The 26,046-nt window shown below is 41.6% G+C and overlaps 1 protein-coding gene across 5 annotated transcripts in view; it reads left to right on the top strand.

Annotated features, from left to right (window-relative positions):
* Positions 1–514: 514 nt before the first annotated feature.
* The window catches only part of TTN (titin), a 285,062-nt gene continuing 259,530 nt past the window's right edge, over positions 515–26,046 (top strand). For all 5 annotated transcript variants that reach the window (XM_088461211.1, XM_088461212.1, XM_088461213.1 and 2 more), the window contains exons 1-6: positions 515–721; positions 2,320–2,422; positions 17,081–17,284; positions 18,106–18,393; positions 18,803–18,888; positions 19,098–19,336. In XM_088461211.1, the coding sequence (XP_088317337.1) occupies positions 2,332–2,422; positions 17,081–17,284; positions 18,106–18,393; positions 18,803–18,888; positions 19,098–19,336 (908 nt within the window). In that variant the 5' untranslated portion in view covers positions 515–721; positions 2,320–2,331. The remainder of the gene's footprint in view (positions 722–2,319; positions 2,423–17,080; positions 17,285–18,105; positions 18,394–18,802; positions 18,889–19,097; positions 19,337–26,046) is intronic.

The following is a 26,046-nucleotide window of genomic DNA, read 5'->3' on the forward strand; positions in this document are numbered from 1 at the left end:
ACATTTGGAAATGATCTATACAGTTACAGTATCTATAGGTGTAACTGTCCTCATACCTAACTGTAGATATATGAAATGTAAATGTAATGGAACAAACAATTAAAAAAAACAATACACCAACTAAATTAATTAATAGTATTTTCCTTATAAGTGAGAGCCATCTTCTGAAATCTTGAATGCAGTATGCGACCAAAACGATGATAACTGTCACTGTCATTGTCTTTTACTGTTGTTCTTCCCCACTGAAATAAAGAGACATAGTTGAACTGTCCCTTCACCACCCTCATGCACATGCTGGGTTCCCTCTGGGAAGAGATGTTTAAGAATGCCAAATTTAGCACCAGCAGTCATGTCGACAGGTGTGACATTGCATAAAATAGACCACCCACTCCCAGCATCCCAGGCTGTGGCTGAGCAATAGGGCCAGCCCATGAAGTGACGATGCTGGGCTGTCAGCAGATCTGGGGTATATAAGGTAAAAGCACCATGTTAACACTTCTGAGCAGTACGTGCATCCCCAGCCTTGCCTCGGGTGTAGGGATTGCATAGAAAAACAAAACTACACACAGCCAACCCCTGTGTAGTTTTGTTTTCTAGGCACAGAGGCCCAACCATTTACACACTGGGATTGTCTAACATTATTCTTTGGGATAAGGACGTCGTTTTCCAACTAAATCTTGGGCTCAGTCCCAACCCTTTTCAGGCACTCTGAAGTTATCAGGTCAGTAGTCAGTTTATTCTTCATTGTTGTGGAATTTTATCTTTTTTGCCCCTTAGTTAATTAAAAACAAACTGAAAAACCTTTTGCATATATTTCAATATATTCATGCAGTGACAACAGCTGTAACAATATTAATACAACTATATTGTATCATACTGATAGAATAAATATATTTACATATTATTATGCTTATAGCTCATTGTAGTGTATGTATAATGTAATAAGTTATTTAAAAAAGATAAACATATATATATTTTTTTTTTTATTTTTTTTTTTACAAAAGTTAATAATTTTTTCATAAGATTGAAAAAAAAATTCTGAAAGTCGAATGTCCAAACTTGTGTATTGCGTTGATTGATAAATGCAGCTTTAAAAATTAAAGATACAGTATAAAAAAAGGTAGTTTTTTAAAGAACTTTTTGCTGTAATATAGTAAAGCGACAGGGTTCTGTTGCTCACAGACAGGGTAGTGCCAGGAATAACTCTGATAAGATGCATAAGGCATTAGCTAAACTCTGATGACTTTTTATGGGAATCATCTGTTCTCGTATCTATAACATCCCTACTGGGACCACTTGTCTTCTGTCAATCACAGCTCTCTCTCTGCTAATTTTAGAACATGCCCTTTTGTGATCTTTCGTGATTAAACAAATACATGACACACCAAATTATTTTTACTTTACTTAGTGCTTCTGTTTTAAAACACATTTGTTTTTGTTAATACATCTTCTTTTCACATATAGTTAACATTTTTTAGACAAATAGATTTACATTTTAAAATTTGCTCTATTATTTGATTTTTTTCATTTTGTCATGTTCAGTCTATAGCTGGCCACATTAAGTCAAACATTTCTTTTTTAGTGGAAGCTAAAAAGCAGCCAAATACCATAATACATTTTTTACTGCCCATGAAATATACAATTTTATGTATGGAATGAAATAAAAATTAAACATAATCCTTTTTTTATTATTTATGTGAGTTTGTGCAGTAAAAATTAACTTATTACAAGACTAATTGGGTTGTAAAATAACTTTAAAGGTTTTATTGCTAGAGATAAATGTTTTATAATGCCAATTAAGTGGAAAAGTTATGATGAACTGTTCTCCTTATGAAGCTGTGCAGTCTGTGTTGTAATTGTGGATTTAAATAAATTTAGTTTGGATTAAGTATTTTGGAACATTATAATAAAATACATTTATGTGCCTTAATTGGCAGTTTATTCAGATATATTCTGAACTAAAACTAACTGTACTATTTTCTATACTTTCTTATTCATTTTTGTTGTTGATTTTTACTCAATGTCCCCCAGCTAGCTGGTCTCCAGACTCTTTCTATTGCCCTCCAAAAAAAAAAATGTAAAAACATTTAAACACATTATGTTCATGCTCTTATACCCATACTTAATATGTCATAATTAAAATGTGTCCATGCTATTAATGGAACCATGGTTCTAAGATAATATAATACATACTAAACATTTATTTGATATTTTTAAAACATATACTAAAATAAAATGGGATATTTACATGCATTCAGCAATTGGATTTACAATGGAAGATTAAGATTTTATATTTATATATTATGTTTTTCTTTTTAGAGTGCCTAAAAGATGGCTACACAAGCACCGACGTTTTTACAGCCGGTACAAAGTGTTGTGGCACTGGAGGGTAGTGCCGCAACCTTTGAGGCTCAGATCAGTGGTAAGGAAATATATATATATTTCAATTATTCAATAATAGAAATGTATTACTGTATTGTGGTGATTATTGTGCTGAATGAAGACATGTTGCAGAAGACATGTTGCAGATATTGTATATGGAATACATGCAATGACTTTATCTTTGACGACTAGAATATTTTCAATTTCATAAAATTCCATGATCAGATTTGTTTTTAATCATTATTACATTAACATTACAGTTGTTTGGTACATAAATAGCTATCAAGTGAAAGTCATTTAGTATATCATAGTATATTTACACTTTCTGAGAATAATTCAATTTTTACATATTTTCAAATAGTGTTCCACAGTGTTGGGACTAGAGTTCTTACGAATGTGATTATTAAAACGATAGAAATTACACTTTTGAAGTGGTGCATGTACATTACATCCATGTTTTATCATTTCTATTTATCTTAATGGTTAGTTGCTCCTATAATCACTTAACAGTTTATATGATTACATTGCATGAAACAGGTCAAATCTATCAATTTACAGTAGTTCATCTGAATGTGGCAATGTTATCAGTTATAAATGGACAACTGTTACATTTTGTTTTTATTTTAGCCTTTGCTACATTCCTGTCTATTTAGGTACTAATATATATATATATATATATATATATATATATATATATATATATATATATATATATATGTAACCTTGTTCTAAGTAAAATAAATAAGCTATCCTCATTCTAATTAAAGCTATAAGAAAAAAAGAAGGGCGCCACCTAGTGCAACATACTAGAAAATCACCACTGGGAATTGACACTCATCACAAGTGCAAACATGGTTCCGCACCATATAGTATAATAGAAATGCTTATCTGAATCAAGCACAAGACATGCCCCTCAATATCCACACTTCCACAATATTCAAGGAGATTTGCTATCCATAAAAGAGAGAAATGCATAATCCAACCATAGTGTAGTATATCAAATTCAAAATATCTTTGATTAAATGGCATAAAATGAACTTACAAAAGGATAAATATATATATATATACACATGTCCGGGTTACCAGCTCCACAGGCAATCCAAGGATAGTACCAAATATACTTTTACCAACGCGTTTCATCCCAGCGCGCTAATGACGTCAGTTAGACTTCATGATTATGGAAATCAAAACTTCTTGAATATTATGGAAGTGTGGACCTTGAGGGGCATGTCTTGTGCTGATTCAGATAAGCATTGCTATTATACTATATGGTACGGGCCAGTTTTTTTTACTTTTGTCAATTCACAGTGGTGAATTTTTGATATATTGCACACACACACACACACACTAGATAGATAGATAGATAGATAGATAGATAGATAGATAGATAGATAGATAGATAGATAGATAGATAGACTGATCGATACATACTTACATAGAAAGACAGACAGACAGACAGATCGATCGATATATGATAGATTTATTTCCCTTTATACGCACTATCAAAGCTTTTGGCCTATGGCGCCATGCCTTCTATGGTCTTAGGGCCTTCCCCTAGTCCTTATATTTCAAAACAGGCGTTCATTAGCACATATGTTGTGTCTCCATTCTAGTACTTCATATTAAATTTAATTGAATATATATAAAACTGTGTCAAGCAGTCTATAGAGAAAACACACCTTGTAATATATTCCCAAATGAAGTTATTAATTTAATATGTTTTAACATTTGATGTGTTATTTAAGAATTGAGGATGCATTATATATATATATATATATATATATATATATATATATATATATATTAGGGATGTGCAGGCTCGGTTTTACTCGGATTTACTCGGTTCTTATCGCCACTTTACCGCAAATTCGGATTTATTATATTGGCTATCCAAAACACATGATAGGCGATAGCCAATAAAATGCCATTTAAAGATCCGAGTAAATCCGAGTAAAACCGAACCCGCTCACCCCTAATATATATATATATATATATATATATATATATTATATAAAATATTAAAGCCACAGGCGCTTAGAAGGGGTCATTAACAATGTGATTATAAAAAAAATATATTTTCAATAATCACACCATAGATAACACCTCGCTGCAGTTAAAAAAATGATTGCTAGCCAATACACAGAAAGAATTATGGTAGATATTACTGCGCTGTAGGTGTATCTAATAAATTGGTAAGTTGCAAGTGTGCCATGTATTAGAGATATACAGTATATATATATAGTTATTTAATTAAATCCACAATAGTAAGAGACCTTCAATCACAGAAGTATCAAATGCATAAAGAAAAGTAATAATACAATGTGTCAGCCAATTGCTACTGTCCTTTTCAAATAAAAGAAAGATAATCACCAGTGTCTTTAGTTATAGCACACAGAATTTATAGTGGTGACAGGCCTTTGAGTGGGTCTCACACTACACTACATTACATTGAGATCCAAGATATGGAAGCAATAAACACCTTTCTATAAATATATATATATATAAATTTAAGGTGTGGCACTCGTCCCAAAGAACCAACTCCACTCGTAGTTTAAATGAACATCAACATTTCAGTGCTTTTAATACACTATCTTCAGGTTGATCCTACATCCTGAAGACAGTGTATTAAAAGCACTGAACCATTGTGTAAATGTTCATTTAAACTACGAGTGGAGTTGGTTCTTTGGGACGAGTGCCGCATCTTAAATTTATATGTTGGATTCTCTTTGGAGGCACCGCCTGCAGGTATATATTTGTTGCTTTGGAGTGCCAGACTTTTCGCTGAGATATATATATATATATATATATATATATATATTTTTTTTTTTTTTCTATTCAGCCAAATATCTTTCCTCACTTTTCCCTATGATGAAATTCCTTGGTACATGCATATTTTCTTCATACCTATAGAGCTACAGTTAAAAACAAAGAATATAAAATAATTAATAATAAATAAAGAATATATAATATAAAAAATAAACAACATAAAATTGAAATAATTATTTATTTCATACTTTTTATTTCTACCTTTTTTCACTAATGCTATCATATACTCTTACAATATAATGATTCTGTAGAAAAAATAGAAACGGCGCATGTAGGTCTAACCGGACCCAGAAGACACACTGATAATAAAAGATAAATTGTTTATTATAACATACAAGTGTAGATAATAAATGGTAGATATTGGAGATAGATTGAAAGGTCAATGACCACAATAAATTACTGCAGAAATTTGTACATAAAAAAGGAAAAAAAGGAAAAAAACCTCACATGTATTATTGGAGATTAGAGCACCAGCTGTGTACTCCAATCACATGTGTTGTACTACAGTGCTGTTAATAAATACACCTCTATAATATAGAATAAAATCCTCTTCAGGAATAGATGAATAAATGGCCTATTACTGGCATAAAATGATAGTTCTGTTATTGTGAATCCATATTGACACAAATTTTGTATCCAATCATTGGCTGTGAATGCAAAAATGTAACAGATAATAGAGCCAATGTTACCAAAAATGTGTTCCTCGCTGAGGTAAAAAGAAGGGTGAGTATTAATGCATATAAATCCTCCTCTAGCCCACCTAGGATTAAGGCTGGGGGATATGATGTGGATATGTCTCTCACCTAGTGTTCTTAGACACTTGCTGCTGTGCACTGGATCTGTGCCATGGAAAGTAAAGCAGTGATGCCGTCAATGTACGGTGTGGAGGTAATATGTCCCGTGTCAGCGCTGGTTCAATAGGCGCTAGCTGATATATAGCTGCGACTGTTCACCGGAGGATCCTAGGCCGTGATGGAAGGCTAAGGCTCTACGGAGGCACTCACAGGAGTATATCAACTCCAGAGCATATCAACTCCGGAGCATAGCGTTGTCTGCGACTCCAGCAGGAGGGATGGAGCTCTAACGGCTGGATCAGAAAGAAATTCTCAATAGAGAAAGAAACGCGTTAAGGGTGTCCCTGCTACTAACCTGCATTCCTGCCTTGCTGAAGCACCTGTGTAATTGTAGCAGAGCCGTCTTTCTGATCCAGCCGTTAGAGCTCCATCCCTCCTGCTGGAGTCGCAGACAACGCTATGCTCCGGAGTTGATATGCTCCGGAGTTGATATACTCCTGTGAGTGCCTCCGTAGAGCCTTAGCCTTCCATCACGGCCTAGGATCCTCCTGTGAACAGTCGCAGCTATATATCAGCTAGCGCCTATTGAACCAGCGCTGACACGGGACATATTACCTCCACACCGTACATTGACGGCATCACTGCTTTACTTTCCATGGCACAGATCCAGTGCACAGCAGCAAGTGTCTAAGAACACTAGGTGAGAGACATATCCACATCATATCCCCCAGCCTTAATCCTAGGTGGGCTAGAGGAGGATTTATATGCATTAATACTCACCCTTCTTTTTACCTCAGCGAGGAACACATTTTTGGTAACATTGGCTCTATTATCTGTTACATTTTTGCATTCACAGCCAATGATTGGATACAAAATTTGTGTCAATATGGATTCACAATAACGGAACTATCATTTTATGCCAGTAATAGGCCATTTATTCATCTATTCCTGAAGAGGATTTTATTCTATATTATAGAGGTGTATTTATTAACAGCACTGTAGTACAACACATGTGATTGGAGTACACAGCTGGTGCTCTAATCTCCAATAATACATGTGAGGTTTTTTTCCTTTTTTATGTACAAATTTCTGCAGTAATTTATTGTGGTCATTGACCTTTCAATCTATCTCCAATATCTACCATTTATTATCTACACTTGTATGTTATAATAAACAATTTATCTTTTATTATCAGTGTGTCTTCTGGGTCCGGTTAGACCTACATGCGCCGTTTCTATTTTTTCTACTGTTTTATTCCTTGGAATAGGGAACTGGAGGACCCTTGGGACGGCTGCTGGTCGTGATAAATTGCAGGGAGGTGGGCACTACAAACCCTTCCATTCTAATATAATGATTCTACTCACATGATATCTTTCACTCCATAGGCTGATATTTTATGATACACTTTGGCTATATATATACATATATATATATATATATATATATATTTCTAATCCTACTGTGGTGCATTTGCAACCTACCAATTAATTAGATACACCTACAGCAGTTATATCTACCATAATTATTTTTTAGATATATTTATATAAATATATACAGTAGATAGTGTATATATATATATATATATATAGAGAGAGAGAGAGAGAGAGAGAGAGAGAAAGAGAGAGAGAGAGAGAGAGAGAGAGAGAGAGAGAGAGAGATATGATAATTTACTGCATTCTCTGAAAGCATAGCAGAATTCAATAATCAGATTTTTGCATTAAGCCAGATTTAATAATGACCCATTTTTACTTTAACCTGGTGCAGCAGAAAAGATATATAGTATGGGGATATGAAGTAATACTATTAGTATTACAATTTATATTATTTCTATGGGAATTGCTTCATCTTAACATCTGCTATATATGACATATATACCTTATAGTGAAATGTATAAAACATGAAATACATAATTGAATATATTAATATATGTTTCAGCCATATAGCCAAATAACTAAACCTGGGAAGTGTGGACCTTTTGATTTACTGGGGCCACACTACCAAGATTGCTGCTAGTCAGGGTCGCGTGACATAGACACGCGCCCACCCGTAAAAGGGGTGTGGCCTCACTCAAAGGGGGTGTGACTATGCCTCACGGGGGCATGCCACGAATCACGGGGTCATGGCCTTCGCTGCACGCCTGTCTTTCAGTGTCCCGACTGGGAGGCAGAGCTGCTAAGCCGAGGATTGCAGCCGGACCGGCCTATCTAGCCATCGGCCCTTCTGGCATTTGCCAGATGGGCAGAACGGCCCTGCTGCTAGTATTAATATAACCTTCATAATATTGTACTGGAATGTAAAAAATGTCCGTCGGCAACTGTGGGTTTAATTCAGAGATGTGCGCCAATGCCATCGCAGCTGCAATACCCTACGCAGCTGCTGTGTGAAAATAGGCAAAGTTGCAGATACAGAGAGATGTATTGCTGCCACTCTCTGTTACCTCCCACAAACGCTCCCTGACTGTCAGCCACACTGCTTGTAAATAGTTACAACCGACTAATGTACTGTACCTCAACGCATGCGCAGTTTACCGATAATCGCTCGGCTACGTAAATATCGGCATAGCATACATCTCTGAATCAGGCCCTGAATTTGGTTTGGGGCACCCTAAAAGCTTGAGCCCTTGTTTCTATATATCGTAGTCTATGTACTAAACCCTGGAGAGAGACAAAGTGGACGGAAATAAAGTACCAACCAATCAGCTCCTAACTGTCATTTTTTCAAACACAGCCTGCAAAGTGACAGGAGCTGAATGGTTGGTACTTTATCTCCGTCCACTTTATCTCTCTCCAAGGCTTAGTACATAGACCCCCTTGGACACTAAATCTGCCCTATCCGGTGCGGTCGGACACCAGCAGTGTAAATGATCAATGATCTGACTTTGGCAACGCAATGAAATGATGACAAATTAAAGTTTAGTTCAAAAGATCAGATGGTCCTGGAAGCGGTTGCTCTGCTATTTCAGTAAAGCTGATCCTCTATAAAGCTCTATGCAGACAGCTGTTTCTCTATAAAAGGTTTGACGTGTTGATCCTCTGCCCACATCTCCCAGCTCTGTCATAGCTCCAGCAAATTGTTGTGTCAATCAAAACCCCTTGTCTCCAGCTGTCTTTTCCAAAATAGAAACTAACTGAGATTGCAGTTTTCACGTACTGACAGCGAGATGTGAAGGGACAGGAAAAAAAACTAGAAATGTGTTAACTTCTGTATTTCTGTAATTTCCCGTCTTTCACCTACAGTATATATGTGTGCGAATAGGCACATTTTAAGGGCGCTAGCATGGGCAACGGTGCTATAATCACATACGCTTTGCTTGAAATGAGTCAGAACTTGTTTTATATATATATATATATATATATATATATATATTAGTGTTTAGACATTATTTCACTGCTGGATATAAGAAATACATTGTTAAAAATAACCCTGAATATATACTTTCAGTGGCGTTACAACAGAGATAGTGACTCAGAGGTAATTGAAACCCATGGGCAAAATAAGCAATATCAAATAAATGTGATATATTTTATTAAAATTATCACTACATAAATATAAACACTATGGGGGAGATTTCTCAAAGCTTGGAGAGAGATAAATTGGAGAGTGATAAAGTACCAAGTAATCAGTCGCTGACTGTCATTATTTTTGAACACAGCCTGTCTCCATCCACTTTATCTCTCTCCAAGATTTGATAAATCTCCCCCTATGAACCAGCATAGAACATGATGAAGCCTGTACAGTATTTTTGGAATCTCAGTACCGATATAGGGAATCGGTATGTAATGCGGCCGGCAGTTCGAATCCCGGCAGCGTCAGACCGACAGAGGAAGAGATCCCGGCAGCGCTGGAAATCCCGATCGTCCCCAGGTAAGTTAACTTACCTAACTTACCCTACTAACCCTAACCCTCCCTTAAGGGTGCCAAACCCTAACCTCCCCCCAAGTGCCTAACCCTAATCACCCCTCTAAGTGCCTAAACCCTTCTCCCCCCTAGCCTAACTTTCCCGCTGCCTAAACCTAAGTCCCCCCGGGAGCCCAAAACCTAACCCTCTCCCAAACGCGGCTGTCCGCTCACGGTGCCCGGCATCCCTTCAATCCGGATGCCTGGCGCTGGTCTCCCGCTCTCCCCCCACAGGCATAGAAGATTGCTGCGGTTGCTGCAAGCAGTCTCCTACTGCAGCCCAGCACACAGCAGCGTGTGCTGGGCTGCTGTGAGATAAGAGGGAGGGCTATTATATAAATGATAGCCAAGCTGCCAATGCAGACCTGTTTGCTTGCACAGAGCACCGAACAACCAGATCTGTGTACACTTCGGCCGCACATGCTGGCAGAGGGTGATCATTGGCAGCTTGTCACGCAGCTCTGCTGTGATTGGTTTAGTCCCACACAGATGGATACCTGGTACATTGAAATGTAATCCCTTTCTGTACCATAGTCTGCATAGTATGAGTACTAGACTATGCTAGTTTAGAATTGTCATTTAAATATATTTTCAATTGTTGAATCAAAGTGTTCTGTTATCATGGAATGCAGTTTCAGTTTGAACTTGAAACCCCGGAACTGGTCCTTACAGTACTTTGATTAGATGTTATGTGCTGTCTGGCAATCCCATTTGATGCTAGTGCTGTCTGGCAATCTCATTTGATGCTAGTCCTGTCTGGCAATCTCATTTGATGCTAGTGCTGTCTGGCAATCTCATTTGATGCTAGTGCTGTCTGGCAATCTCATTTCATGCTAGTGCTGTCTGGCAATCTCATTTCATGCTAGTGCTGTCTGGCAATCTCATTTCATGCTAATAGTACAGTTGTCAGTGTAATAGATCTGTAAAAATGTATCATAACTTTTAACATTATAAAAGGGACTATTATTTGATTCCAAAAATGCCGCAATAATTTATTAAGGTTTTGTTTTGTAAATGACACAACACAATGGAGGTTCAACAAAAATCAATGTAATGCTTTATTTGATGAAAAGTTGGGAAATGTAAAAGTCATGTCTATAATATGTGCACACCCTCCCTGGTGTCATGCAGCCCCTCCCCCACCTAATGTGGGCATCATCTTACAGGTGATATCTTTGGAAAGATGGTGTCTAGCAGTGAGAGCAATGGCTCTGGGACAGTGCCAGTGCATTTGCTATCTTCGGCACATATGCCATCATGCCAGATATTACTAAAGATGGCACTGCAGGAAGAAAGTAGATAGGGGCACTGCATAGGGAGGAGGGGGTACTGCTGCACACAAGCCCCCTGGGGCAACGATACTCCTCTGGAGGATATGAATCAAAGTTTCAAATGGGTTCTAATAATTTAAGCATTTTTTTTATTACGTTTCATATTTGTTCAATTTTCCCACGTCTGGAGCTTGTTGAGGGTTGTCAACTCTACATCAGGGCTGCAACTAGGGGGGGGGGGGCTGGAGGTGAACGTGCACTCCAGCCCCCCCCCCTAGTTGTCCTCTAGCCCGGCGCCGCAGGGGGGCTCCAAGCCGGACGCACGCTGAGATTTTATTACCAGCAGGCGCCCGGTTCCTTCCCTGCAGCGCTGCGGTAGCCAGAGGCTGGAGTTCTCTCCTGAACTCCAGCTTCTGGCTCTCCCCACGGGCACTATGGGAGAGACGTCATAAGGTAAGTAATTTTTTTTTGTGTGTGTAAGTGGCACTACAGGGACATTACTACGGGGGCATTACTATATGGGCACTACTAGAGGGGCATTACTATGGGGCATTAAGATATGGGCACTACTACAGGGGCATTACCATATGGGCACTACTACAGAGGCATTACTATAGGGGCACTACTGCAGGAACATTACCTCAGGGGGCATTACTATAGGGATACTGCTGCAGGGGGCTTTACTATAGGGATACTGCTGCAGGGGGCTTTACTATGGGGGAATTACCATGGGGGACGCCAAATTACTGTTTTGCCCCGGGTGACAAAAATCCTAGTTTCGGCCCTGTCTACATCTCTAGTTTTCATTAGCCTCTGTTTCTTGTGGATAGACACTCTGTACAGCTGGTTTGGATTGTGGTGTTGTTTGATCATTTAGGATAGGCACTTGGCTGGAAAGCTCTTGTTCCACCTTATAGATCTTCTTACTGATCATAGAGGTACTACTCTGCCTCATTCTTCTGTTGCTGGATCTCCATATTCGGTTATAGTGTTTCCTTCCTTGTTTTCCTTTGTTTTTGACGGAACGTCTTGCACAGGCTGAACTATAGTTTTTACCCCAGTCTTGTGTATGTATTCAGCTGGGGGAACGTTCGCATTGGTTGCTTTCTCTGTTCACCCTTGTGTTACTCCTCAAACCTGTCTTTGACATAATATGAGCTTGTCTGGTAGCATTAAGCTCAGTTAAAGTGTTTCATAGCTGTCTGGGAGACCACAGAGTAGCAACATGGAAGTCAATGTATTTCTTCTCCTATGCAATGAAGGTGCTGTAATACTTCTCAGGTGCTAGGGAGTCCTGGATTGGCTGTCCTTTAATCAGCTTAGTCTAATATAGGTTTATTATGAAATAAATTGTATTATGGAGACTACAATTCCTTCCACATTCCTTTTGCAGTTTCACTTTTGCATATGTACATCATTTGTCCCCATCTATGGTAATGTAGATGGTGCCTTGGGCTTTCTGAACTGTCATGATCCAGTCTTCTGGGGTTGGCACAGACCCGGCCTCTTGTGTACGTTTGCTCGTGCCTTCCTATATTAGCAGCAGTTTCACATTAAACTTCCATTGCGTTATGTTTTCAATGGGGGATTTCTGCTCCCTCTATGGCCCTGATTCAGAGCCGGTCGCTATTTGCGGTCGTTCGTTCAGAAAAAAGGGGTGGCTATTCAAATGAACCGTTCGCTCTTTGCGGTCTGTTCACGCCTCTATGTCTGAACGAGCGAACAAAACATACGCTCGTTTTTTGGATAACTACGCCCCCTGGCCGCTCGCATCCTACGTCATGTCCGCTATTTATTAGATTAATCGAGTACATCGACCAGCGTATGAACTGCTTGCTATTCTTGTGGTTGGTTTTTCCTACCACAAATTTGCGAGCAGTTCTGACTATAAAATAACCCAGTGACGTGGTCAATAACGCTGCTGTATTAATTATGCACACCCATAAAACGCCCGTTTTGACCTTTAAGCACGCCTGCGTTCTGATCTCCACTCCCCGTTTTCAAGCACCTTCCCCTGTTACCACCCACATACGCCTCCTCCTGTCACTCAAAATAGCAGGCATTCGCTATTTAGCGAACAAACGATTTTCGGCCGCACTGACTGGTTCGCGCATGCGTATTACGATCCGTACGCATGCGCAGTTGGGCAAACATCGCTCGGAACGAACGAGCGGCCGCGTACGAGCGGCTCTGAATCAGGCCCTCTAATCAGTGGACCCTAATCAGTGGACCCTAATCAGTGGACCCTAATCAGTGGACCTCACTTTAGTTGACTTTTATATTAGTTATGCTTTTTTCAGTTTGCCTTAAGATATTATGTTAGGGGCACTTTGCTGCTCAAAAGTTGCTAGATTTCAGAAAAGAAATGATCTGTTCAGTTTCCTTCCACTGTGTTCCTTTGTGCTGTTATGCTTTGTGGTATAGTAAAGTGTATTTATCGCTTGTAACTTTACAATTTAGAGTTGTTATTATGATGAAAGAATGAGAAAAAAATGGCTGCTCTGCCTACATTAAAATGTGTTGTATATAAAAGTGCTTCTAAGCCAGAATGTAATTGAAACATCTGAGATAAGTATTTGATTGCGGAAGTAGCTTTTCTCCTATGTAGTCATCCGGTAAGTAACTACTGTAGTACTGCCCAATGTCTTATGGCCTGCCAAAAAATTATGAAAACTTCTGTAAGGCTGGCTTAGCCGATATTGCCACGACAAATTGTGCATATCGGCCAGTGTGTATGCACTATTGCGCATTCCCATGTGATTAGTATGCGAAGTCTTCCGGTCAGCCGTTCTGCTCGCCAAACCGGTAGATATCGTATGCGATTAGGTGGCAATCGTGTAGTGTGTACGGACGACCGGACGATATGAAAGTCCGATTTGCCCAATTTTGACGTCTTATGTTGCCAGTGGTCATTGTAGTGTTTACGGGAGCAGTGATAAATCGCATATGATCAAACGATATAATATATAGTTCTGTCGTATGCGATATTGGACAGTGTGTACACTCAATATCGTATGTTCTGGCCTAAAGGGAAATTGGATGCAATATCAGTTCAATTACAAGTGTTAAAAAATGACTTTTCATATTAGCACGTCTTTTTAAGATTGAACAAATATAAGCCGCGATGTTTCCTTTTTATCAGGGGCGTATCTATAATGGGAGCAGGGTGTGCGGGGAACACGGGCCCCTGGGTCCAGGGGGGCCCTGCACCGCACACCTTGCACCCGTAATATTGCTTACCTCTTCGGAGTCCCACGTCGGCGTGGGGGTCCGGCACTGTAAAACGACTGGAAAATGGCCGCGGCGGCCAATTTCCTGTTGTTTGCTCATGCGCAGTACAGAGAAAATGGCCGCCGCGGCCATTTTCCCAGTCACCTGTGCATACATTATAGACTCTGGGAACACTCTAGTGCCCAGAGTCTATAACTCCAGCGCTGGCCGCGCACAGCTTAGTGCGCTGCCGGCCGCTGGGTGGAGAGGAGGGGTCCCGTGTCGGAGACTGCACACGGGCCCCCTCCTCTCTAGAAACGCCCCTGCTTCTTATGTATAAATGACAACCTTATCTCTGTTTTGAACACTGAAAATGCTGCATACTGGTATAAATTATAAAAAATATATATATGTGGCTGCTGTGTGGTAGTACGGTAACATGCACTAATTGCTAAGTGTTGGGGTTAGCTTTCAAAAGTAGAAACACCTAGGAGCCAAGGGAATCAGCATGATATACCGCCAGCCCCCCTTTCCCCTAGCCTAACCATAACCATAACCCTCCCGGGGGGGCTGCCTAACCCCCCCCCAGGAAGCCCTTAACCTAACCCCCCCCTCCCCCCGGCAGCTGTCCGTGCCTATCACCCGGCTTATCTTTAATAGGTATGCCGGGTGTCGGGCCCCGGCGTAGGTCAAATGACAGGTGTCGGGATTTCGACCCAAACAGTCAGGATCTCTACAAAAATCACCGCAATTTTGGGAATGAATGATCTCACCAATCCCTGTTCTGTGCAGGCTGTAAACTAAATATGCACATCCTTATTCAATACATATAGTGATATATCCTGATGCGTAGTGACTGAATTAGACTAAGGGGCATACTTATTAGACACATTTGGCAGAGATCCCCAGAAAACATCAGCAAAATGTCAGTATCCCCTGGATGTATGTAGGTGGTACCCAGTGGCGTCCCTCCCCCACGGTGTGTCACACGGTGCGGGGAGGGACTCTGTGTGCGCGCACGGTGCCACCGAAATGGGCGTGGCCTTGTGTGAATGGTGTGGTCAGTCGGGAAGAGGGCGGGGCCTCACGGCCGAAGCCCCGTGGTCTTCCCGTTATTACCATGGATGCCGGAGGTGTAGTTACAGAAGGGGGGAGTGTGGAGTGCAGTGATGGCCGGCTCCCTCACAGTGACAGGAGGCGGGTGCTGCACTTGATTATACAGTGCAGCACCCGTCTCCTGTTGCTGAGGGGGACTCTGCACCTTGGTGTCAACCCTCGGTGGGTGACACCCGGGTTCGGCCCGCACCCCCCCTTGTGAAGCCACTGGTGGTACCTGTTGCTGCTCTTGTTTCTATGGGGGCTGCTATACTGTGAAATATACTAAGCTCTGGAATGCGTTAGCCGTTGCAGCCAGAATTTACTGGGATAGGGCCCCAGTCGGCGACCCGAGGTCCCGCAGCACAAAGTAAATTGATCGCTGATGTGATCACTTAGCACATCGCAGGGACGAGTTGTCATGGGAACCCTTGTCCCTGGATGTGTTTCTTCATACATCCACGTGGTACAGAATTTCTTATTGCCCCAAATAGTTTTTAATAGTCTAAAACCCGATAATTAATAAATGGCCCCCTAAGTGTAGAGATCAGGCAACAGGAAATATTGTGTCTTTAACATTCTACAAGGACTTCCCACTGAATGGCAAGATTAGGCTGGGCGCATCTGTGGCGGCATTGGAAACAGATGGTAGAACAGCGGTTGTGCAGGGAGCGGTAGAATTCCATAGTCGTTTTAATCACAGAGGGAGAAAGTGGACAATTGGAGAAGATGCCATAGCAACCAATTGGCTTCTAGCTATCATTTATTAAGTTAATTCTATAAAATAATAAAATGATAAGTAGAAGCTGACTGGTTGCTCTGGCAACTTCTCCACTCTTTAGAAGGTTTGATACATCTCCCTTAGGGGGTATATTTACTAAAGTGCAGGTTTATAGTAGTGGAGGTGGTGCCCATGGCGACCAATGAGATTCTAGCTATGATCTTCTAGAAGGTGCTAGATATATGATAAGTAGAATCTGATTGGTCACTATGGGCAACACCTTAACTTCTATAAACCTGCACGGTAAATATACCCCCTAGAGTCTCTTAAAGAGATGTGAAGTCTTGCTTACCACATTACTCCTAGTTTATAAATCCACTTGGATCATATCGATGATACATACATAGGGGGTATTGTCATGAACTGATCTGTCCAAGTCACATCTACTGTATCTAAGGATCATAGTATTCTGTATTGCCAAGTTTCTTGCCATATTTAGCAAGTGCCCCCATCAGTCCATGTTTTGAGGACTCCTGTGCTCCAACTTTAATTTAAAAAAAAACAACAACTAATGTTTAGGTCAAATAAATTAACTAATCTGTGTATATTAAGGCTACTAGTGGAGGGTATGGTGAAATAAAGAACAGCTTTCTCAATTTACGGATTATGTCATAAGCTAAAGACATTCTAGAATTATACTGTATATGAGACAGTGCTCTTTAGTTTATACATTCAAAAAGTATGTTTTAAAATTGACTGTGTGCATTAGAATCTCCTAGTACTTTGTGGAACAATATCATTCATTGAGCACTGGGAAAAATATCTCATAGGTGTATATGACTCTGATGTAGAAGTTTATTTCTTCTTCTGTGTTGGTTCCACAGGTTTTCCAGTTCCGGAGGTGAGCTGGTTCAGAGATGGCCAGGTTATTTCCGCCGCAACACTGCCTGGTGTGCAGATCTCGTTTAGCGATGGCCGCGCTAAACTTGTGATCCCTGCCACCACAGCAGCACACAGTGGAAGATACTCTCTAAAAGCCGCCAATGGAGCCGGACAAGCGACTAGTACCGCTGAGCTACTTATTACCGGTACGAATGTGTGGCTGATATTTTTGCAACACTGCCATGATTGCAGTGCACACAGGGCCTACTCGCTATGAGCTAAACAAAAAACCAGCCCCGGTGAATTCATATGCTACGCTCACAGAAATTCGGCGGACAAATATGGCTGCCTCGGCTTTCTGTAGACAAGGGCAACACTAGAATTTCCCATATTTGCTAAGGCTCCCCTGCCATTCAGACTCCTGGAGGGGCAGGGCACACTCCTGCAGCTACTATGGAAGTGGGTGGCGGCTTGATGATGCAATCTGCCCAATACTGCGCAATGCCTGTGAATTGTGGGAGCAGGTCCATGATGATACAAATCTCATTGTCACGTCACTCACACTTGCCACTTTAATAAAAATTAAAAACTAGGCAAGTAAAAAGTAATGTTTTAGCAAAATTGCGTTTAAATAGTTTTTTGCTTTACATACAGATGTGTCCTGTTACATCTTTGCTGCGTACGCAGCAAATCGCACCACGCATAGTGCAAGGCATGCACCTGCGAGCGGATGCGCACACTGTGTTTGCATCCGCGCCTCCATATGATTGCATGGTGCGATCGTAATGCGCACAATAGCGTACCGTAGCGTATGCTGCTGCAGGTAATCGCATGGTGCGATGCGTGCACACGTTTGTAGCGATATCAGCAAAGATGTCGCAGGACAGATCAGAATGACCTGTTTAAAAGATATTTTGTCCCAAATGAAACAAATGTATTAATATAGCTAGTTTTTGCCCCTCACACATAACTGACTGTCTACAGTTACAGAAACATGATCTAACACTTTCTATTTTGTCCTCCGCAGCCGAAACAGCACCCCCAAATTTCACACAAAGACTACAAACTATGACAGTAAGACAAGGCAGTCAAGTTCGACTTGACATAAGCGTAAGTGGAATCCCTACACCTGTGGTGAAGTTCTACAGGGAGGGAGCTGAGATCCACAGCTCCCAAGATTTTCAGATCCTCCAAAATGGAGACCTCTACAGTTTAATTATTGCAGAAGCTTACCCAGAAGATTCCGGAACCTATTCCGTAAATGCAACTAATAATGTCGGACGTGCTACTTCAACAGCTGAACTCACAGTTCAAGGTACGTCATTCAGTTTTGAAATAAGAGGCTTCAGAATTGCGCATACCTACTTCGACGCCTGGGCATGAGAGTATCTGCCAAACATTTTATCTGTTAGTTAGCCAGAAATATCATCGATATATTGTAACCTGACTAATGTAAAAGCATGCAGTAATAAAGACGGCTTTCTTATTGCAAGTCTCTAGAGGCACATGGCATTACAATGTACGCTATTTATTAATAAGGTAAATATTTATTACAGTCGACTTTACTTAATGAGTAAAATTAACTTACTGCCATTGTCCCTGTATTTATTAAAAAATGTAAAAAAAAAATCATTATTTTTCGCTGTCATAAAAATGTATCTGTTATGCAAACATATATTTTATGAGTTCTGGATACTACATAATATCTCTAATTTCCAAACTAGCTGAAGAAGAAATACCTGCCAAAAAGACGAAAACAATTGTATCGACTGCTCAGATTTCCCAAACAAGACATGCACGTTTCGAAAAGGTAATTTTGACCAATTTTTTAGATCTAGCTATTGAAAATTTACAAATATAAGGCGTGTCCATATGTTTCTCCTCTCCCAACTTTGTTGTCCAGTAAGCCACCTTAGATATTACTGTATATTACACACATGTTTCTTTCTGGTTTGATAACTAACATAAGGCCACAAGAGACTGTGCACATAATTCTCCCCCTCCCCTTTTTTTTTGCAGAGAGTAGAGGCTCATTTTGATGCGCGATCCAGTACCACGGTTGAAATGACTATCGAAGGTGCTGCAGGACTGCAGCTGCCACACAAAGCTCCTCCCAGAACTCCTCCAAAGCCTACATCCAAGTCTCCAACGCCACCAGTGGTCAAGGTTCAGATGGCGAGACAGCAATCTCCGTCACCTGTGCGGACTTCTCCTTCTCCTGTCAGACCGGTGAAAGCACCCGTACCTTCACCAGTCAGGTAAGCATAGTCTTTTAATTGTGGGTCTGATTCAGACCCGCTCGCAAGAGCTATGCTCTCGCAAGCGGGTCGATGGTTGTGCATTGCACACGTGCGGCGTGCACAATGCGCAAGCCCTGTAGCGAGAGAGAAATTCTCTCGCTCCGGGGCTCGCAACAAAACGGGGCGGCTGTCGATGTTGATTGACAACTTGCCCCGTTTTGTAGGCGGGGTGAGGGGGTGGCTGGACAAATGGAGGCGTCCCTGAAGGAACGCCTGCCGTTTGTGGGCGGCCCTACTGACATCACCAGTGATGTCAGTAGTGAGCTCTTGGGTCTATTAGAGCCTTAGAGCAGGAAGCTCACTGTGGCTTGCGGCAGACGAGATCCTACCACAAGGGTCTCGTCGCAAGCCCGATGGTCGCGATAATCGCGACCATCACCTACAGCTTAGCGAGCGGCCAGGAGGCCGGGTTTTTTAAAGAAAAACGGCCGCCCTGATTCAGAGCGAGCGCTCGCTTTTTGCGAGCGGCTCTGAATCAGGCCCTGAATCCATAATGTATACATGATGAATTTTATATATTGTGTAGTACTAAATAGTTATATTTAACTTTGTGCCTATAAATCTTCTATGTTCATTGAGCCATGATTTCCGTAGAATTATAGCAGTTTGTGTCTCTCTTTATGTGCAGTATTGGAAAGGCACATTAATGCCAAAATAATCCCAATATAATTTAAGGATATATGAATGCCATATTCCTGATAATTTAAGGGGTAATCCAGAGATCTGCAGCCATGTTGCTGTAGACCAAAATATCTCAGACATTCTATCTCATCAATAATTGGGTATTGCAATGTGCAATGTGGAGCTCACTAATGTATTTTTTGGTACTTTTGGCTGATGGAAATTTGAGCACCTGGTAGTGGTGAGACTACAAATTCTTCATTAGCATTTGGGCTGAATTGTAACTTTACAAAACTGCACATTTTCTGGTGATTTTACCTACAATTAGGGAACCATCAGATTCACCATAGATAAATGTTTTAGACTGCACAATTTATGAATGCGTAGAGAGAGAGAGCGTTACAGAGGGGAGATTTATTAATGATCGCATTTATAATCCAATCATTAATGTACATCTTCACATAATTACCTGCAGGAATATCCACCTATAATCTTTATCATCTTCTTGTCGGGACTGATCCGTAATACCCAATTGTTCTGGTCATGTCATCCAGGTTTATTACCGGGTGATGTAATGTGCTTCGGATCTAGGGGGGCCCTAAAAAAGTTGGGGCCTCCACAACTAGAAAGCAATGCTGGCTATCACTGGGCTGTAAGAGATAAGGTGTAATAGAATGTTGGTGTAAGACTGGATATGTTACTTCCGGTTTTAGCATGCGGCTAGTCTAGTCTGCAAATTGCATGAAATTTAGGGGGTTTAAAACCGCCATATATTGGATTTCTGCATTAATCCACTATCCTGCGGAGTGAGGCTTATAACTGATGGCAATGTGTGGTGGATTACGAAGTACTGTTCAGTAAATCTCCCCCTTGGTATCATAGCTATCATTCTAGCAACCACATACTGTAAGTTACAGCACATTTCTCATAGTCTGGAAACTTTTACAGATTTGCGTATATCATAAAGAGATGTTCTTTGCATTGAAGCTAATCCTGTGACATGAGTTTATGCAATCTGGCTCTCTCCAGCTGTTGTGGAACTACAATTCCCAGCAAACCCTGTCAGTCAGTCAGTTGTGGCGCTTTACAATTACACAATACTACTACTTCTTCTAATACTACTATAAAAAAAAATGAATGATAATTATTATTAGCAGTTATTTATATAGCGCACACATATACTGCAGCGCTTTGCAAAGAATATTTGGCCATTCACATCAGTCCCTGCCCCAGTGGAGCTTACACTCTATATTTCCTATCACATGCTCACATACACACTAGGATTAATTTTTGATGGGAGCCAATCAACCTACATATTTTTGGGGTGTGGGAGGAAACTGGAGTACCCGGAGGAAACCCACGCAAACACAGGGAGAATATACAAACTTCACACAGTTAGGGCCGTGGTGGAATCGAACCCATGAACTCAGTGCTGTGAGGCAGTAATGCTAACCATTACACCGTCTGTGCTGCCTATAATAATAATTATAATAGTTCCGTGTCAGCCACAGAGCCACAAATTGCCCAAATAAGACAACTGATAGCAACATGTCAAAATGATCGCTTACAGTGCTGATATAAATGCAAATCAGAAAATGCAGCTGTTTTGCATAAAAATACATTAGTTGCTTAGTTTTATAACACTTTTATATAGTAAGTGACTTACAACTTTTGTTTTGCATTCTTTTTAGTAGAACACTAGTGCCACCTCCTGATTGTTTTGTAGAATGCAGCTTTTTAATCAGAGCATGTATATATTATTTTAGTACTATTAACTGCTGCCCAGCAGGCTCCGGTTTAATGTCTTTCATTGCGAATAAAAGTGTCTTTTCATATGCACTTCATGCAGAAGCGCTGAAAATAATGTACAGTAGTTTTTCGCTCATCATAATGTTCCATTGTTTATATCATAATACATATAAACTCCAATGTGACAGGTTTGCGGTTTGTTCCAGAAATGTATTTATTTTGTTTAGAATCTTTATTTTAACTTATATGAATCACCCTTCAATTCATTTGTAAAATGAATTAGCATTATCAGGGAGGGAATATTGCTGTGTATGAGACAATATAAAGATATATGCTACTCAATTTAGGAAGATGATCAAAAACCCAGCAGATCATGGTCTTCTAGACAAATCCTTATTACTTATTTTTTAGGCTAACGTAATTGAGTGTGAGAATGGCACACCCAATATACAGAAATTTTCCACTACTTTAATTTAATGGTCTACTGTATATACATTTGTTTTGTGGGGATATTTTTGCAATGTCTATGGGTTCTGTTCATCATCACTTAATTCCTACAAAAGCAGGTGATAATTAACATTTTCACCTGCTATTGTAGAAATTAAGTATTCGGGACATTCATCAAGAAGGTAAAGCAGGAATTGCCCACTGTCCCCATACACTAATATCACGGATATCTCCTGCTTACCTTTCTTTTCTGGAATGGCTCCCTGTCCCCATACACTAGTATCACAGATATCTCCTACTTACCTTCCTCTCCTGGAATGGCCCGCTGTCCCCATTCACTAGTTTCTCAGATATCCCCTGCTTACCTTTCTTTTCTGGAATGGCCGCTGTCCCCGTACACTAGTATTACAGGTATCTCCTGCTTACCTTCCTCTGGCGGAATGGCCTGCTGTCCCTATACACTAGTATCACAGATAGTTCCTGCTTACCTTCCTCTGGCGGAATGGCCCGCTGTCCCCATACACTAGTATCACTGATATCTCCTGCTTACCTTTCTTTTCTAGAATGGCCGCTGTCCCCGTACACTAGTATCACAGATATCTCCTGCTTACCTTTCTTTTCTGGAATGCCCGCTGTCCCCATACACTAGTATCACCTGCTTACCTTTCTTTTCTAGAATGGCCGCTGTCCCCATACACTAGTATCACAGATATCTCCTGTTTACCTTTCTTATCTGGAATGCCCGCTGTCCCCATACACTAGTATCACAGATATCTCCTGCTTACCTTTCTTTTCTGGAATGGCCCGCTGTCCCCATACACTAGTATCACAGATATCTCCTGCTTACCTTCCTCTCCTGGAATGGCCCGCTGTCCACATACACTGGTATCACAGATATCTCCTGCTTACCTTCCTCTCCTGGAATGGCCCGCTGTCCCCATACACTGGTATCACAGATATCTCCTGCTTACCTTTCTTTTCTGGAATGCCCGCTGTCCCCATACACTAGTATCACATATATCTCCTGCTTACCTTCCTCTCCTGGAATGGCCCGCTGTCCTCATACACTAGTATCACAGATATCTTCTGCTTACCTTCCTCTCCTGGAATGGCCCGCTGTCCCCATACACTAGTATCACAGATATCTCCTGCTTACCTTCCTCTCCTGGAATGGCCCGCTGTCCTCATACACTAGTATCACAGATATCTCCTGCTTACCTTCCTCTCCTGGAATGGCCCACTGTCCCCATACACTAGTATCACAGATATCTCCTACTTACCTTCCTCTCCTGGAATGGCCCGCTGTCCCCATACACTGGTATCACAGATATCTCCTGCTTACCTTTCTTTTCTGGAATGCCCGCTGTCCCCATACACTAGTATCACATATATCTCCTGCTTACCTTCCTCTCCTGGAATGGCCCGCTGTCCTCATACACTAGTATCACAGATATCTCCTGCTTACCTTCCTCTCCTGGAATGGCCCGCTGTCCCCATTCACTAGTTTCTCATATATCTCCTACTTACCTTCCTCTCCTGGAATGGCCCGCTGTCCCCATTCACTAGTTTCTCAGATATCTCCTGCTTACCTTTCTTTTCTGGAATGGCCGCTGTCCCCATACACTAGTATTACAGGTATCTCCTGCTTACCTTCCTCTGGCGGAATGGCCTGCTGTCCCTATACACTAGTATCACAGATATTTCCTGCTTACCTTCCTCTGGCGGAATGGCCTGCTGTCCCCATACACTAGTATCACAGATATCTCCTGCTAACCTTCCTTTCCCAGAATGGCCCACTGTCCCCATACACTAGTATCACAGATATCTCCTGCTTACCTTCCTCTGGCGGAATGGCCTGCTGTCCCCATACACTAGTATCACAGATATATCCTGCTTACCTTCCTCTCCTGGAATGGCCCGCTGTCACCATACACTAGTATCACAGATATCTCCTGCTTACCTCTCTCTCCTGGAATGGCCCGCTGTCCCCATACACTAGTATCGCAGATATCTCCTGCTTACCTTCCTCTGGCGGAATGACCCGCTGTCCCCATACACTAGTACCAAAGACATCTCCTGCTTACCTTCCTCTCCTGGAATGGCCCGCTGTCCCCATACACTAGTATCACAGATATATCCTGCTTACTTTCCTCTCCTGGAAAGGCCCACTGTCCCCATACACTAGTATCACAGACATCTCCTGATTACCTTCCTTTCCCGGAATGGCCCGCTGTCACCATACACTAGTAATACAATTTTTTCGGAGCTTGACTGTGCGAGCATTCCCCATCTTCAGTTGCAGTTTGCTCCTACTTGCGGTGCACAACCCACTTCTTCCCTATGGGAAGGAGTCCCTGGTTAAAAAGAGGGATCCCTCCGCCTCTGTCTGGCTCCTTCCGCCAGGCGCCTGGGCTTTTGTGTGCCGGTGTGACCTACAGGTCACACATGCACACTAGCTTCACTGCTCCTATACAATGCCACAATTACCGACATTGTACAGCTGAGGGCAGGGCCACAATGATGCAATTCAGCATCAAGCTGTCCTGACCGCTCACTTTACTCGGGAAGTGGGCGCCCACAGGTTGCCCACTTTTCTGGGTGTCCGGGAGAGCCACCAGACAGGGGCATAACCAGAGGTATGGGGGCCCCATAGCAAAATTTCCTCTGGGCCCCCTATACAGTGCCCCTTTATTTGTGCTCTTTATGCAATACCCCCTGTAGTAGTGCCCTTTATGCAGTGCCCCTTATACAGTGCCCCTGTAGTTGTGCCCATTATGCAATTCCCCCTGTAGTTGCGCCCATTCTGCAATGCCCCCTATATTAGAGCCCCTTATGCAATGCCCCCTGTTAGCGCTTCAGCTTGCCTAACTAGATCCAGCAGACGCACAGGCTCCTCACATGCCGGATGAGGCGGGTGACGTCATCACGTCACCCGCACACTGACGCACTGCATCACTGGGAACGCTGGCCTCTGAAGCGATCAGAGGTGTCTTTAGTCACTGATCGCTTCAGAGACCAGATTTCCCAGTTGCACCAGCTACAGAGGGTGCAGGGGATGCTTGCTGGGCTGGCGGGCCCCCCTAAGCCGCCGGGCCCATAGCAAGTGCACCCCCTGCACACACCAGGGCCTGAAATAAGAGAAAACACAAACTGCCAAAAAAAGTTTGTGGGATGAAGCTGCCCAATGGGAACCAGGAACGTAGCCCCAGTAGGGGAACGAAATTGAAGATTTCTGCAGAATAGCAAACACAAATTTCAGCTCTCTACTTTATAACAATGTCATTGTGCACTGATAGCTTTAGTCAGCAAAACACAATTTTGCCTTAACTTGTGCAAAATTTTGAACCTCGCAACTGATATAAAGTTGGATAGAACTTGAATTTCATTACACAATTAAGACATCCACATGTGTTTGAGAAAACAACCGTCTGCTAATGTAACCAGGGGCATTTCTATAATGCAGTGGTCAGGGAAGAGGGGTAAATTACCCCACATGGGGTAAAAATTTAATTCTTGCGGGTAGAGGACGGACAGCCGGGCATTCATATGAATCATTCAATATAGAATGATTCATATGCATGCCCGGCTGTGCCGCAGGGAGGCCCTAAGCCGGACGCCCGCTGAGATGTTATTACCAGCGGGCGCTCGACACCTTCCCTGCATCGCCGTGTTAGTCGGAGGCTGAAGTTCTCTTCTAAACTCCAGCTTCCGCTGGAGTTTAGATGTCTCTCCCATAGTTCCGAGGAGCAGCCGGCCGGACAGGTTGTCGTGTAAAAATTGCCGAATTAGCATCTGTCGGGTTTCAGCTTCAATTAAAACCTGACGTTGATATCTGACATTGTTTGTAGCTC

Source organism: Taudactylus pleione, unplaced genomic scaffold (assembly GCF_031769625.1).
Source record: "Taudactylus pleione unplaced genomic scaffold, aTauple2 ptg001027l, whole genome shotgun sequence".
NCBI classification, from domain to species: domain Eukaryota; kingdom Metazoa; phylum Chordata; class Amphibia; order Anura; family Myobatrachidae; genus Taudactylus; species Taudactylus pleione.